This window comes from Ornithorhynchus anatinus, chromosome 7 (assembly GCF_004115215.2).
Source record: "Ornithorhynchus anatinus isolate Pmale09 chromosome 7, mOrnAna1.pri.v4, whole genome shotgun sequence".
Lineage (NCBI taxonomy): Eukaryota > Metazoa > Chordata > Mammalia > Monotremata > Ornithorhynchidae > Ornithorhynchus > Ornithorhynchus anatinus.
Window position 1 is genome coordinate 13,944,580 of NC_041734.1, and position 16,880 is coordinate 13,961,459.

A 16,880-nucleotide genomic window follows, 5' to 3' on the forward strand; every position below is an offset into this window, starting at 1 on the left:
CTTTTATGACATTTTGTGGCAGTTACTTGTACTTTGGGTCTTCTCCTAAGGCAACTAAAAAGCAAATTGAATTTGTAGAGTAATTTGGTGGCATTAATGTCCTCCCATTTGGGGGAAACTAATCCCATCTAGAACCCCTCTAGGCAAAACCTCTTGTAACTTCTGTTACTGCCAGGTACTCTATTAGTTTGGAATGACATCATTTCTCATGCACAGTTCTCCTAGAGTTTCTTCATGTCCTAGACAGAGGAATAAGGACTAAGGAGTAGAAAGGTACAACATGAGCAGGGGTTAGGAAGGAAGAAAATAGGATATAAACCTGTAACATTCATACTTCAGTTAGTTTCCCTACAGTATGATGGTTATAGTCCAACTACATGTGAAGGAAAATTTGTGTTTTAATAAGCTCACCTCAGAAGGCACCACACCACGAACACAGCTGTTTGTTCCTACATCACATTATAACCAGATAGATATGCATTCTCACAAGATCGTTTTCTAATTCCCTCTAGATCTACTAGCCAAAATATGTAATAAAAGCACGTTTTGGATGGTGAGTGTACTAATTACTTTTCCTGCAAGATAGTAAAGTGGATTATGTTTACGATTGCTGATTTGAGAGCATCATTAAAAATGAAAGGCTTTTATCCTGTAATTGAGATAATAGATATTAGAAGTTAACTTTTGATTTTTTTGTGAATCTGTTGATTGAACTGACTTTTCATGTTGTTTTTGCAGGTTCTGGACGTATTCCAAATTGGGTGTGGTGGTTTGCTGCTCTGTCTACCTTTTGTGCTTACACTTTAGGTAAGTATACTTTATTAAATAAGCTTAGCATTTCTTTGTCAGCAAAAATGTGAAAGTTTCAGGAGTAGCGCAGGTTTCTAACAGTAATTCTGTTTGATGATCAGTTACTTTTGAAAGTTGTTTTTCCTCATAGGTCTTTCACTTTTCCAAGAATCAGTCAAAATTTTCTTTGCCCTGTAGAACAGAATTTAATTTGTATGAAATCTTTTCATTTATTGCAGTTTTTGTTCCCATAGAAAGACTAATCAATCAATTATATTTATTGAGCACTTATTGTGGGCAGAGAGCACTGTACTAAGTGCTTGGGAGAGTACACTATAACAGAGTTGGTAGACACATTCCCTGCCCACAAGGAGATTACAGTCTATAAATATTAATGATGAGACTTACACAGGGCAAATTTTAATAATAATAATAATAATGTTGGTATTTGTTAAGCGCTTACTATGTGCCGAGCACTGTTCTAAGCGCTGGGGTAGACATAGGGGAATCAGGTTGTCCCACGTGGGGCTCACAGTCTTGATCCCCATTTTACAGATGAGGGAACTGAGGCCCAGAGAAGTTAAGTGACTTGCCCACAGTCACACAGCCGACAAGTGGCAGAGCTGGGATTCGAACTCATGAGCCCTGACTCCAAAGCCCATGCTCTTTCCACTGAGCCACGCTGCTTCTCCAATTTTAAAATTTCACTGGGCCAAATATAAACTAGTGCCTCCCCCAATTTTACAAGGATGCCATTTAGGGGGAGAAGAAGATGCTCTCAGCCTATTTCTTTCTAAATAGACATGACACAAATTAAGGGTGCTAGTTCCCTGGCATTTTGCTTCAATTTACTGATAGACATTAAAAAAAAATTTGAAAATTGGAACCAAGTTTAAGAATAGCTAACACACAATGACCTCCCCAACAAAGGACTCTGTATCCTTACTGTGTGCAACGGGGAGTGAAAGGCACAGATTTCCCAGGGAAAAGGAAAGAGAAGGGTTAAAGGAGAAAAACAATCAGCTCTGAATAATTAAGTGTCAGGATTGTCTGCTGCCCAAGGGAACCAGTCCTGGGCTCTGGGGAACCCTTTGTAGGAGGGCCTCCATCCTGGCTCCTACAGAAAAAATCTGATCCAATTAGCACAACCATGACCCTCCAATTTCATATCGTGGGTAAGGCACCAGTCAGTCAGTGGTATTTACTGAAATCTTACTGTGTGCAGAGAACTTGGGAGAGTACAGTACAATAGAGTTGGAAGACATGATCCCTGCTCTCAAGGATTTTATAATCTAGGGGGGGAGACAGGCATTAAAATAAATTACAGGTAGGGAAAGGAGCAGAGACTAAGGATATGTACAGTACTCAATAAGTGTTACTGGTGCTCAGTAAATGCCACTGATTGATAAGTCAGAGACTACAAGTGAGACTGAGCTTCTTAGGAGTCATTCAGCCCTGGCCTCCCATCTCAATTCAGGTTGGTTCAGCTCCTTCCAACGTGAGGGCCAGTGGCTTCCTAGAAATGTTTTGACCCAAACTCTGGCACAAAGAGTCAGTGCCTGCTCACTACTTCTTAGATTTTGAGCCCTCAGAGGGATAGGGACCTTGTCTATTTTTTTTATTTATGGTATCTGTTAAGCATAGTGAGAAGCAGCATGGTTTAGTAGAAAGAGGATGGGCTTGGAAGTCAGAGGACATGGGTTCTAATCCTGCTCTGTGACCTTGGGCAAGCCACTTAACTTCTCTGTGCCTCAGTTACCTCATCTGGAAAATGGGGATTAAGACTGTGAGCCCCACGTGGGGCAATCTGATTACCTTATATCTGTGCCAGTGCTTAGAACAGTGCTTGGTGCATAGAAAGCACTTAACAAATACCATTATTATTATTATTATTACTATTTCCCACCTGTGTATTCTCTCCCAGTGTTCAGTACAGTGGTCTCCACACCTGCACATAGTAAGCTCTGAATAAATACTATTAGTACATATTATATTACTACTGCCCTAGATCTGCCTTAAGAGATATACATGTCATGATTTTGATTCCCTGGTGTCAGTACAAGGCAGAGGAGGCTATCTTGGCCTGACCATGTGGCCAATGCTCCCATCCATATTTCCGATTTTAAATTGCAGTAAGGACAGTTCCCAGGTTTGGTGTTATCAATGGGAAATTGCCAGGTTTCATTCCTATCAGCAGAGGGCTGACTAAATTATGCCCAGGACAGCTGTCTTTCTGTCTCTTGTCTAAATGTACATCCCAGGCACAGTAGGCTCCACCATTTGATTTATAACTTGACCCCTAGTTTTGTGGAAGGTCACTTGCCTTTTCTGGGGAAGCTGAAATGAATTTTCAGCAGACATCTTGAGACCAGATACATCCAGGTAAGGTTTAAAGGAGAATCTGTCCAAGTTTAAACTTAATAGGAGCTTGAAGGCAAACCCATGGTATTTGAAACAAGGCAACCTCTTTAAGCAGAAAGACTCTTAAAATCTTTGTAGGTAAAACTGTAATATATTGACAGTCTGGATTGAGCCCAGTAAACAAAGAATGTGTGAACATGGAATGTCAGGATGAAGGAAAATTGAGGTAATTGAAGGCATTCTGCTAATCACACAAAAAAAGCACATCTTAACCTACCTATATTAACCTAGTGGATAGTTTTTTCAAAATAGTCCACTTTTCTTTTTACCAGTTTCCAAGAGCCTATCATTATCAAGGAGATGCATCTGAAAACAGTGTTCACAGTAACCTTAACCAATGCAATACTATTATATTGTACTCTCTCAGGTGCTCAGTGCACAGTAAGGGCTCAGTGAATACCTTGAATTGATTACTGGTGTCAAGGGCTGTGTTTTCAGTATTTATTAAAATTATTTCTTGCTCACAGGCTACTTAAATTTCAACACAATTTAATCCTGCTCTTACTGTTTTGCGTGGTTGTTTTACACATTAAGTGAAATCTCGATGTGATAAGTGTGGTCTCATAGCGATAAGGAACAGAAGCATTATAAATACATCATCATCACTGTATTCTCTCTAGCTAAAGCAAACACAACTTTAGAAATTTACTTTATAGCAAGTTTTCATTTACAGTTTTAGCTAACATTTATTGATTGTGCAGATTTTAAATGAATGCATAATGTGAGGGACTCTTGGTCATGGCTTGGTTTCTTCAGTCATTCTTTTGTCCATCATTATACTTTCTTCATCAGTAGAATCAACTTTGAATGTGGACAGAGATTGTGTCGTGTGTGTGTGTGTGTGTGTGTAATCATTTTTACTGAGTACTTACTGTGTGCAGAGCACTGTATTAAGTGCTTGGGAGAGTGCAATATAACAGAGTTGGTAGATGTGTTACCTGACCACAACGAGCTCTATCTATGGCATATTGCCTTTCCAATCTTTAATTTCCTCATTTTTCCTTTTTCTTTTTGTTTCTCTTGCCTAATAAACCTCACTGTTCAACGAGGCATTACATTTTCAATTTAGCAGTACCCTGCTGGTAACTGAAGAAGATATTGCTATCAGAGCTCCTTGAAAACAAACTAGAGAAAAGCTCTCTTCTAGGAAAAAGAATTTGTTCAGTTCCAACAGAGTACGTATGATTGTTTCCCTCATTCTTTGGTTCAGCAATTCAGAGTCTGAACGAGGCAGTCTATAAATATCGTGCAGGAAAACATGGACATCGTAGCAAAATTTAGGAGTAAATGCTGCCATCTCTTGGCCATGCAAATTAGGGTTGCTTCAGAAGAGTACTCTTAAGGGAAATCAATACCCTTTGTGCACAATTTTCTAAAGAAATTTGGGCCCTTCCACCTCCCCAAGGGGAATTCTTTCAACACTTGAGAGTAAGCGGCCAAAGAAGAATTCAAAACCAACTCAATGTATTCAGTGTAGACGCTGGAAAAATATTTAGACAAATCCACTTGCAACAAATTCCAACAAGACTACCATTTCATATAGATGGGGAAACTTTTTAGCAGGCCACAAAATTTTCTCCAACTCCTCCCATATTTAGGATTGTGATCTCTGATGGTACTGTAAAAGTAGACTAGCTCGAATAATCAGAAGACTTTACCATGTTGGATCACATTCCAAGCGCTTAGTACAGTGCTCTGCACATAGTAAGTGCTCAATAAATACTACTGAATGAATGAATATTTCCTATTTTTCATTAAAATTCTGCCTTTCTGGTTCCTTTATTTAGGCCCAAGCTAACTTTCTTTGGAGTAAGGAGTGTGGGTCTTGGCTAATTTGTAGGGTTTGATCGACCTTAGTAGTAGTAAGTGCTTACTTGGTTCAGGGCACTGTACTAGGGACTGGGGAAAATGTTCAGGTGAAAATTCCTGACCCTCAAGGAACTCACAATCTAAAGAGAAGGGATGAGAAGAGAGGGCAACAGACATATAAGGCAAACTGGAAATTTTTAATGCTTCATTAGAAAGAATTAGTCCTTCAGAACATTGTAGAATTTCATCTTAAATTTCAAACTCATTAGAAAATCTATTTCCATTTTTCTAAGTATTTTAGGTTGCTACTGAGGTTTGCATTCAATTTCTACTAAGTATAATTACATATGGTATTCCCACAACTTAATTCACAAATGTATTTTTAGAGAAATACAAGTGGATCATTTCCTATTAAAATAATGATAATACATTCAGTATTCACATAGCATCGTTTATCCAAGCTTGGGAAGAATGGGGTTAGGGATGGAGTAGTAGCCAGAAGTATAAATGAATTGGATGAGAAACCTAGACTTCTTGCGGTACGTGAAAATTCTTATTTGTGAATTGTACTCTCCCAAACACTCAGTACACTATCCTGCACACAATAAGTGGTCAATAAAGACCATTGATTAATTAACAATAAATCCTGGAAGATGTGTAAAATCAGCAGCTGCATCTATTTAGTAGGTTCTGTTTATCACTTTACTGTTCATGTTGTAGTACATTTTACTACTAAGAGGGAGTTTATCGTTAGGCTCTTGGGTAAACAAGAGGATCTGTGACTTGGTTGTCAATTCCTCAGTTTCTCATGCAGACTTTTAATAGCCCATTTCTTCCATTCATGGACCCTGGAGTTGTGCAGCTCACAATCTCCAGTGAATTGCAGTTCACATTATCTGTGACTATTTTGATGCCAGCCTCCCAAAAGATCCAGAATCTGACTAGGTCGTGAAGAGATGAAATTCATGTAACCCAAGCTGTTCAAAGCTAGAACAAGATTCTTCTTTTTAGAATGCTTTGTGCCTATCCTATCCCTTTTTTTCAAGCGATATTGGGTTGTGGTCTTACCCCTCAAGGAATCGGTAATTATCATATTCAACTAGGACACTCATGAAGAAGGAAAAAATGGAATGAAGGAAGTACATTTTGGGTAAAGGACCACAGGACATTATCACCTTTATAGTCGAGAGCACTGGATGGAGTAGTATCTCTCCTTGTCCCTTTCCCCTATCTGTCCATTTTTTAAATGGCACTTTCTCTGCTAATTTCATTTAAATTGGGTTAAAATGATAGAAATGCATCTGTGCAGCCTCCTAAATCATGCTCACTGTATATTTATGTCCTTTTCCCCAAATATTATTATGCTTGGTTCAATCAATTGTATTTATTGAGCCCTTACTGTGTACAGAGCACTGTACAAAGCGGTTGGGAGAGTACAGTACAACAGAGTTGGTAGACATGTTCCCTGCCCACAATGAGGGAGGGGGAGATAAAGAATGCAAATCCAAATGCAAGGGTAATGCAGAATGGAAGGGAGAAGGAAAAATGCTACTTTAGGGACAGGAGTAGAAGACAAACCATTCAATTTACTGGTAGATGGGGACCTCATCAGAGTGGGTCCTTTTTTGCCAAATCCCTTTTTGAACAACTAAAGAAAGTAGAGTCTATGGGTATGTTTGGAAAGATACTTATCCTATTCTGAGTCCTGGGTACTTGGGAGACCAGATTGATTGTATGTTAAGTGTACAGAAGGAGAAATCTCTGTGCCAGAAGCTTTACTTTTGTTATTATTATTATTATCAGCAGCATCATCAATAATAATAATCTTGGCACCAATATGACCCCTGAGTCAGCCTTTCACTGCCCTAAAGCTGCAAAGAAGGCTGAAAATATTTCTGTTTGGATGGTATCAGAAGGAGGTCATTTTTCAGTTACTTTGCCACATAGAAGTGAGTTGTAAGTACTGACTCGCAGGGTAATATCTATGGGCTGTAAGATGTCCAACATTCTGATGCTGGTCCTGATGCATTCTTAAAAGGAGTAGATCACCCATCATGGAAAGCATTAAAGAGACACAAGCAAACTATGAAATTCCTTTTTAAGGAATTTATATTTCAAATGGGTACCCTTTCAGAAAGTCAAACTTTTAACTCAAAACTAGGCTAAGAATGTGGAGGATTTTTGATTCCCGGCTCCTTGAATTTGTGTTTGAAGGGCCAGTAGGGTGATAAATAATCACTTAGGTGTCAGTGACCTGGGTCTCAATTCCCTGATTCATATCTGAGAAAATCTTCCTTGGGCCTCAGTTTCCCTATGCCTAAAATGGGGCCTGTAATATACTTTTTACAGTTCAAACTTATGAGGATACTTTGGGCAGGGAAGTGTCTGTTTATTGTTATATTGTACGCTCCCAAGCGCTTAGTACAGTGCTGTGCACATAGAAAGCATTTAATACGATTGACTGACTGACTTGCTGGGATGGATAACTCTGAAGTCTAGGGTGTAGACTCTTGTTTTAACAATGTTGTTAAGGGAAGAATAAACACTGCATTCCTGCGTCTAATATAAAGGCATGAACTTTCAGATTGAGTAATCCAATTGTGGTGCCTAATCTATTTTGCCTGGGACATTGTGGCACAACTGACTAAAGTAATTGCCACCCAAATGAGGCTGAACTCATCAAAGATTGTCTTTTGGGGTTTCTTGATGCTTTTGGAAACTTAAAAGGGGAAAGAGAGCTGGCCATTGGAGATTATGACCTGATTTTATGTTTGTGCATTAGTGTTTAGATTTGATTTTGGTGATCAGTGGAGTTTTATGTTTTAATTTTGGGGAACACTGGTGAATAACTCAAAGCATCCAAGTTAATTGTTGTTCTTGACTAGAGAATCTGTTCTTTAGCCACCTGAGGATTCACATGAATAAAAGCCCATGAACTTTTTCCTCAACCTGGGGGAGTTGAATTAGATCTGATGCTTCTTGAAGACAGTGACCAATTCATCTCTAATTTTTAATTTAAATGCCTAATTCAAGATTATGTATCATCTGAATGCTCAGTGAGATTTATGGGTTTTTTAATGGTATTTAAGTCCTTACTATGTTTCCAAGTTCTGTTATATGTGCTGGGATAGTTACAAGTTAATCAAGTCAGACAGTCCCTGTCCCACAAGGAGTTCTCAGTCCAAGTAGGAAATCCTCTGAATCTTCCTGTGCAAATGTCTAAGTAACCCTTCCTCCCCTGCTTGAAAATTTCAGATGAGATAAACACATTACCCTCCTTCCTGATTCTGATTGTGGGGTTGGTTTCCATAGAAGTACCAGGCAATTGCAGATTGTCACAATTAGTGAGGTTTTTTTGTATTTTTGTAATTCCTCATTAAAAATGTGAACAAGTGTATTCAGGAGACTTCCTCAGAATTCCCTCTATTGTAAGATATCTTCACTTTTCAAAGTGTCATAGCAATGTGAATGAGTCCAAACAGTGTTTGCAACGCTGAGTGGAAGCCAGTAATGCAAGCCTTGCAAGTAGTTGAAGAAAAAAAACCCCAATCAGCCAAGCTTCTACTGCACATTAATTTCACACCCTGAATATACAATCCTTAATGTGTCCCTTCTAGACTGTAAACTCGCGAGGGCAGAGAATGTGTTTATCAACTCTGTTATATTGTACTCTCCCAAGTACTTAGTGCAGTGCTCTGCAAAGAGTAAGCACCGAGTAAATACGATTGAACGACTGATGTCCTACCTCAGACATATTCCCGATGAAGTGAAGCATAGCATTTACGTTATTTTTAAAAATCCCAATAAATAACAGGCTTCCTTCTCTAAGGACCTAAGTTTGCTCCTTGAGAATAAATGAGGCACTTTGGGAGGAGTGTTAAATTTCACTGTGAGCCCCATGTAGGACAGGGACTGTGTCTGACCTGATTATATTGCAGCGCTTAGCACTTTGCACATACATAGTAAGTGCTTAACAAATAGTATTTTTACCATCATCTCCCTTGGGGACTGTTCATTACATTGTTGCACTCTCTGAGGACATTCTACTGCAAAAAACTAAGCAGTTCTTTAATGAAAGAATGAATGCCCTTCCCAAGTGCCTAATTTACTACCAAGAGCAACCGAAGACACCAGAAGAATTAGTAACATAGTGCTTATGTGCAGTTAACATTTTTACTAATAGATTTTCTAGTCTACTACTACAGTATGACAAACATAAACAAGTCTGCACTAATGACCACTTTAAGATTTGGTATCTTATAGAAAGAAAATGTGTCAAAATTAGGCAATATTAGACCTCCATGTGCTTTGACCAGCAAAAGATACCAATATACTATTGATTTTTGGTTTCTTCTCTTTCCTTTGTAGATTCTATAGATGGGAAACATGCTCGGAGGACTCAGTCCTGTACCCCTTTAGGAGAGCTATTTGATCATGGGCTGGATAGCTGGGCTATCTCCCTTTTCATTCTCTCTTGGTTCTCTGCATGTGCAAGTCCAGAGGGGACTCCTGGAGTTTCTGTGCACACGATGTATTTGTCGCTGATCGTTGTCTTGTTTAACTTCATGTTTTCCCACTGGGAAAAATATAATACTGGAGTTCTCTTTCTCCCTTGGGGATACGATCTAAGTCAAGTGGTAAGAATTTGTTTTTTAAATTCTATTCTAAGTTTATTTGTATTCTAATGTTGTTTAAAGAGTTTACATGTAAGAAGACAAATTTGGGCAAAGACTATTGGTGATTGGAGATGAAATGTTTAGATGTTCAGATGGGATCGATTTGCCTTTCTTATAGAAGGGAAATATTGTAAATCCCAACCTTCAGAGTGGCTTTGTAGAAAAGGTTCTTTTCCTTTTGCTGCCCATGAAACAGACAATTAAAAAAAATAAAATAGTGACCTTTGGCTTGAGAGAATCACAGTAACTAAAATGACTGATAAGTATACTTATTACTTCATAGATATTATGCTATGCTGGTGGTGGATAGGGTCTGCTCCGGGTTAAAGGACTCGGAGGCCCTGGGTCCTAATCCTGACTCTGCTAAATGGTTGCTGTGCAACCATGGACAAACTGTTTAATATCTCTGTGCTTCAGTTCTCCTGTTCTCCCTCCTACTTAGACTATGAGACCATGCAGGACTGTGATTGAGTCCAACTTGTATCTACTCTGATGTTTAGAACAGTGTTTGACACAAAATAAGCACTTAACACTCACTTTAAAAAACATTGAAATAAACTTAAAATTCACATCTATGAGGTTTAGTTTAGTACTTGCACAGCATTCAGTCTTTGTAGCGTTGCAAATGTCATTGCTGCCAGTGACAGGATTTAAAAAGTTAGTAGCACCTAAGCACTTTACCCTCTCCTTTCTCCTCCTCCGCCCCACACTTGGAGCTTAACTACAATATGATGTAAACTCTATTTTCATATATATCAATCAATTGATCAGTGGTATTTATTGAGTGCTTACTGTGTGCAGAGCATTGTACTAAGCGCTTGGGAAAGTGCAGTACAAAGGACTTTATCTAGATGGGGTCATAGATGTTAAATTATGGAGGGGAAGACAGATGTTAAAATTAATTATGGATATGTACATAAATGCTGTAGGGCTGAGGTTGGGGTGACTATCAATGCATGGGAGATGCAGAAGGGAAAGGGAGTAGGGGAAATGAGGGTTTAATAAGGGAAGGTCTCTTGTAGGAGATTTCATTTTAATAAAGCTTTGAAGGTGGGAAGAGTGGTGATCTGTCATATATGAAGGGAGATGAAGTTATGGGCCAGTAGGAGGACATTGGTAAGATAGACAAGATTGAGGTACAGTGTGAGAAGGTTTGCTTTGGAGGAGCAAAGCATTTGGGCTGGGCTGTAGTAGGAATTCAGCAGGGAGAGGGCAAGCTGATTGAGTGTATTAAAGCCGATGGTAAGGAGTTTCTGTCTGCAGATGTGCTTGGCTAACAGTTGGAGGATTTTGAGTGGGGAGATGTGAACTGAAGGTTTTCTTTAGAAAAATTATCTGGGGATGCAGAGTGAAGTAAGGACAGGAGGCAGGGAGGTTAATGATGAGGCTGATGGCGGCAAATAGGTGCATGGATCAGCATAGTAGGCAGTTTGCATGGAGGGGAAAGGGTAGATTTTTGCAATGTTGTGAAAGTAGAAACAACAGGATTTGGTGACAGGTTGAATATATGGATTGAATGGAAGGGATGAATTGAAGATAATGTCAGGATTATGGACTTTTAAGACAGGGAGGCTAGTGGTTGTTTGGGTGGGAAGATGTGCAATAACAAGTGCTTAGTACAGTGCTTTGACTACAGTAAGTACTCAATAAATATGATTGAAAATAGAGTTCCGTTTTGGACAGTGTAAATTTGAGGTGTTGGTAAGACATCTAAGCAGAGATGCCCTGAAAGGTAGAGGAGTATAAAACTGCACAGAAAGAGAGAGGGCAGGGCTGGGGATGTATCTCAGTCAATAATAATAATGTTGGTATTTGTTAAGCGCTTAGTATATGCAGAGCACTGTTCTAAGCGCTGGGGTAGATACAGAATAATCAGGTTGTCCCACGTGAGGCTCACAGTTAATCCCCATTTAACAGTTGAGATAACTGAGGCACAGAGAAGTTAAGTGACTTGCCCACAGTCACACAGCTGAGAAGCGGTAGAACCGGTATTCGAACCCATGACCTCTGACTCCCAAGCGTGGGTTCTTTCCACTGAGCCATGCTGCTTCTTTACTGCATGCAGAGCACCTTACCAAGCACTTTGGGAAAGTACCATATAACAGATTTGGTAGACTTGTTCCCTACCCAAAAGAAGCTTACAGTCTGGAGGGGGAGACAGACATTAGAATAAATTACGGATATGTACGTAAGTGCAGTGGGGCTGAGGGTGGGCAATAAAGGGTAGAAGTCTAAGTGCAAGGGTGACACAGAAGGAAGAGGAGGATTTGAGAATCATTCACGTAGAGATGGGAGTTGAAGTCATTAGAGCGAATGAGTCCTCTAAGGGAATGGGTATATAGATGGAGACCCAGAACTGAGCCTCGAGGGACTCCCTCAGTTAGAGGGTGGAAGGCAGAAGAGGAACCGGCGAAAGAGGTTGAGGATCCGTCAGAAAGGAGAAGAAACCAGGAGAGGACAGTGCCAGTGAAGTCTTGGTAAGATAATGTTTCAAGGAGAATGGGGTGGTCTGCAGTATTGAAGGCAACTGAGAAATCAAGAAGGATTAAGATGGAGTCCAGTCTGTTGGATTTGGCAATAAGTGGGTCATTAGGTTTTTTTTAAAATTTGCATTGAAATAAGAACAATAATGTAGAACTCCCGTGTATTATTAGACTTAGGTTTAAGTCCTTGGTGAGGTGAATGAATTCACCCAGGTATTGAACCATTTAAAAATTAGTGTTTGTGGTTTATGGGTCCAAATCTCACTCCACATCTTAGTACTTGCCTGGTTGAATTCCACTGCCATGCACTCTTCCCAGCTCAGTTTAGGATCATAGTCATAAATAACAGAGGAAAATGTTGCCAATATGAGCCACCATCATTATGCACCAATTTAAGTTACCTTTATAGAGTGCAACACAATCTTATATGCAGCCTCTATGGGTGTTAAAGAAATTCCCAAAGATGTTGTAAGCACTGGGGTAGATGCAAATTAATCAGATTGGACACAGTCCCTGTTGCACGTGGGCTCACAGCCTAAGTAGGAGGGAGAACAGATATTCCTCATTTTACAGATGAGGGAACTGAGGCACAGAAAAGTAAAGTGACTTGCCCAAGGTCACAAAGGAGGCAGTTGGCAGAGCAAAGATTAGAACCCAGGTCCTCTTGACTCCCAGGCCCTTGCTTTTTCCACTAGGCTGTAATGCTTCTGTGAAAATGGAACATTTCCAGGGGTAGGGTTGTGAGCTTTATGGTTAAACTGAGGGTTCATTGGGAGGCAAAGTTGAAGTTTTAGGAGGTTTCCTATTAACTACAGAATGTTTTCAGGCATCAGGGGAGGGCACCTGGAAGTACATGAAGAAGGCCAATTTTTTTTGCCAGTGTGGAGAGGAAAGGAGGGCTAGAAAGTGATACTTCACTAATGGTTGCCTTCCTGTCCTAGATTTTTTTCAGGTGGTGTGGATAGTGTAGGGGATGGAGACCCCCTCCTCCTACCTGGCCAGAGAAGAAAGGGGTTTGCAAACTCATGGGGGAGCGAAGGGGGAGAGAGAAATGTCATGAAGCCAAGAAATTTGGGAACCACTAGGATTTAATCATAGTGAATGAGCTGGAGAATTGGAAAAGATGAATGGAGACCACCTCCTAGAATGGTGATGCTAATGTTAAGAAAAATCAAGTGCACTGAACTCATTCTTTTCCCCTTGGGCAAAACTCTCCATCAAGCCCAAGTCTATGTGATTCTTGTAAAGTGAGATACTCTGAAATCCGTGCAGTCTCAGAACACAGCTGCATATTGTTATATAATTTCACAGCTATTTCCTAAACTTCATCATTCCAGACTCTGTGGCAGAAGTGAGGATTGCCTAGGAGAGGAGGATTGGCCTCATAAAGAGAGTTTGGATTTGTAACAGGGTTCCTCTTTGCCAGAGGGAACAATTCAATTTTACCCAGGCTTTGTGATGGAAGGCAGGTAACTACTTTCATATAAAGGGGCTGGGTTTCTGGCTTTTAAGACCGAGGAAACCTAGGGGTCATTTACCCCCCCAAAAAACTCTGCAGCAAGGTCTGTGTACTATTTGAGTTTATGCAGTTTAACATGATTATAGATTCCCTGGGGGTAGAGCCCAAATCTCTCGTATAACTTCACTGTAATAACTAATCTGCCCCCCCCCTTTTTCCATGGTATTTCTTAAGAGCTTACTATGTGTCAGTCACTGTTCTAAATACTGGGATAGATACAAGATAATCAGACTGGACACAGTCCCTGTCCCACATGAGGCTCACAATCTAATTTGGAGAGAAGATAATCACCATTTTACAAAAGAGGTACCTGAGGCACAGAAAAGTTAAGTTGCTTGTCCAGGGTCACACAGCAAGCAATTGGCAGAGCTGGGATTAGAACCCAGGTCCTCTGACTCCCAGGCGCACAGGCTGTGCTGCTTTGCCTTCTCAGAAAAGGGTAAGGAGCAAAGCAAGACCCGTATAAATAATTTTGGATGGTGATGATACTCTTGCCCCAAATACCGCTTCGAAATCTCAGAAATCTGAATCCATTTGCTGGCTGTATCCGTGAAAATGCCAGCTTTATAAGATGATGGCCGATAGTCACTGGGGGCTTAATTCCTTCTCCATTCCAACCGTAATTCTCATTAATAATGACTGTATATCTAAGGTGCAACTGACCATGGGGAAAGTTGTTCACTCCCTATACCGATAAATTAGAAAAGATCCTAGATTAATTGGATTTAATTCCAGGTTTAGGAAAGTATCTTTGATTATATCCCTCTGAATTGTCATGTAAAATGACTTAAAACTGTGGTTTACTTCAAAAAAGATGTTTGAGAAGCAGCGTGGCTCAATGGAAAGAGCCCTGGCTTGGGAGTCAGAGGTCATGAGTTCGAATCCCAGCTCTGCCACTTGTCAGCTGTGTGACTGTGGGCAAGTCACTTAACTTCTCTGTGCCTCAGTTACCTCATCTGTAAAAATGGGGATTAACTGTGAGCCTCACGTGGGACAACCTGATTACCCTGTATCTACCCCAGCGCTTAGAACAGTGCTCGGCACATAGTAAGCCCTTAACAAATACCAACATTATTATTATTATTATTCACTAAATTGAAGACATTTTTGTGACTTATGCACAAAGTCTTCTGTGACTCAAAATCAGAAATAGTAATTTAATTATGTTTTATAATCGGTGCTCTAATTTGCTCAAAAGTACAGTCCTGGAAAAATGGGTGCTACTCTTCTGAAGTGTGGTTGATGACAAGGGTCAGACTGCTGCTGAATATATTAACATTTAAAAAAATTATTTATTCTCTCTATTCATTAACAAGAGATAAGATGCTGCTTAAATGCTCTTTCTGCATTCCTCCTTGTTCAGAAATGTGAGTTTGCATGTATTAATTGATTACACATAAAATGTAGACATTTCATAATTGCTTGAAAGAACTGGAAGAATTGTAGAGTCAGATGACTGTGGTTTAAGGCACTGACCTCAGAGGAAGAAAACCAGGGTCAGGTTGTATACCAGGACCCTGAAGGAGGGAAGAAGAATGGGGTCTGGAGAGGCTACGTAATTGGAGTTGCCAGCAAAGCCATAGGTAAATCCAGCAGAGCAGTAAAGGCTGAAGAAAATCATTTTAGAAACACTTTCTCCTTGTAACCTTCCCCCAGTGCCTCTCTGCCTTCATGACAGTGCAAACTCCACCATGTGGTCAGTTTGCAGCAATGAAGATAATGCATTTCCGAAAGCCTAAATAAAGAATTAAAGAGATTCAGCACAGTCCTCTATTGAGTAGAACCATGTAGAAAAGCAACACCTTAACTTTAGCCACCAGGATTTGGGGAGGTAAGCTTATTTTTTCAGAATAGAAACTGCCTTTAGGTGGAATCTAGAAGGATGAAAACCTTAATGAAAAATGCAGTTGCAGGAATTTTGCTTCCAGTAAAAATTCTACAAAATCATCTTAATCCAACCCATTCAGAAGTCCCAAACAAATGGTTTCACTAGGATGCGTGAGTTCTCAAAGGACTACTCAGGTGTTTGCAGAAACTGCTTCAGTAAATCAAACCATGCTTTAGGGACCCGAGTCAGCTATGTTGCTACTCCTCTAAGAATAAATATTGTATTGATTTTTTTACCTGAATTGCTCTGGGAGTACCAGAAAAGTAAGAAATAGGAAATGAAAAGATGAGCCTTCTGCAGACTCCAGGGTTCATTTGTTTCCCCTTTCCAAATGTTAGACCTTCATTCTGATTGTTTTTCATTTGAAAAACTTCATTTTAAAGGAAAGAAAAAATATTGCTTATTAGATTCCTATAAATCATTTTCAAAGGAGCAGCAGAAATTAGATAAGATAATTTCTGAAATTGAATGATTCCCAGGATAGGCAGTCTGCAGCAAACATCCGGAACTGGATAAAAAGCACCTGAAGCAAATATAAAATGCAGCCTGTGTAGTGTGGCTGAAACAAAAGTTCTCTCTCCACATTCGGGGTGGAGCCCTACAATTTTGGAAGGACTTGGTTACAACTGCATTGTAAATTTGCCATCCTCTCAAATAGCTTTTTTTTAAAAAAATGGCAGGTGTATGCTTACTATATGCAAAACACTGTGCTAAGTGCTGGTGTAGATACCAGATAATTAGATCAGACACAGTGTCTGTGCTGCATGTGACTCACAGTCTAGTGTGTGAGATATCGTCTTATGATTAATGATATTGATCAGTGGTACTTATTGAGTGCTTACTGCGTGCAGGGTACTGTGCTAAGCGCTTGTGAGGGCACAATACAACAAAGTTGGTAGACCCGTTCCATGCCCCGACTTTCTATCAAAAGAAACACTGTTGCAGAGGGAGGAACCTCTTCCTTACTTGTTTGCTGAACAGGGTTTGCCTAGCTTCCAGGGGAATGGATTTTTGCAGTTTTCTGTGGACAGAACAGTGAAAGTTTTTCCACAAAGTGGAACAGGATGGACTTGGCTTTTTCTCCGCAGTAAAGGATACAGAGAAATCTGTGTAGTCATGCTTTGCTTTTATGAATGGAGCCTTAAAATCACCCAACTCCTTCACCCAGAGGCTTTTTCAGAAAGTAACCTCTTCATTCTTTCTGTACCTAAGAATGGAACCCTCACACAATGCCTCTGCTTCATAATTGTCCATTAGCCAGAATGTGTATTCTGCATCTTAAACAATCTCAGTCT

General features: G+C 39.9%; 1 protein-coding gene across 3 annotated transcripts in view; it reads left to right on the forward strand.

Annotated features, from left to right (window-relative positions):
• Positions 1-16,880, forward strand: part of LOC100084563 (ethanolaminephosphotransferase 1-like) — a 79,624-nt gene that overhangs the window by 37,822 nt on the left and 24,922 nt on the right. For all 3 annotated transcript variants that reach the window (XR_003760811.2, XR_003760812.2, XM_029068420.1), the window contains exons 6-7: positions 739-807; positions 9,388-9,656. Coding sequence is in view for 1 of the 3 variants with exons in the window: in XM_029068420.1 (XP_028924253.1) it covers positions 739-807; positions 9,388-9,656 (338 nt within the window). In the remaining 2 variants the exon portion in view is untranslated. The remainder of the gene's footprint in view (positions 1-738; positions 808-9,387; positions 9,657-16,880) is intronic.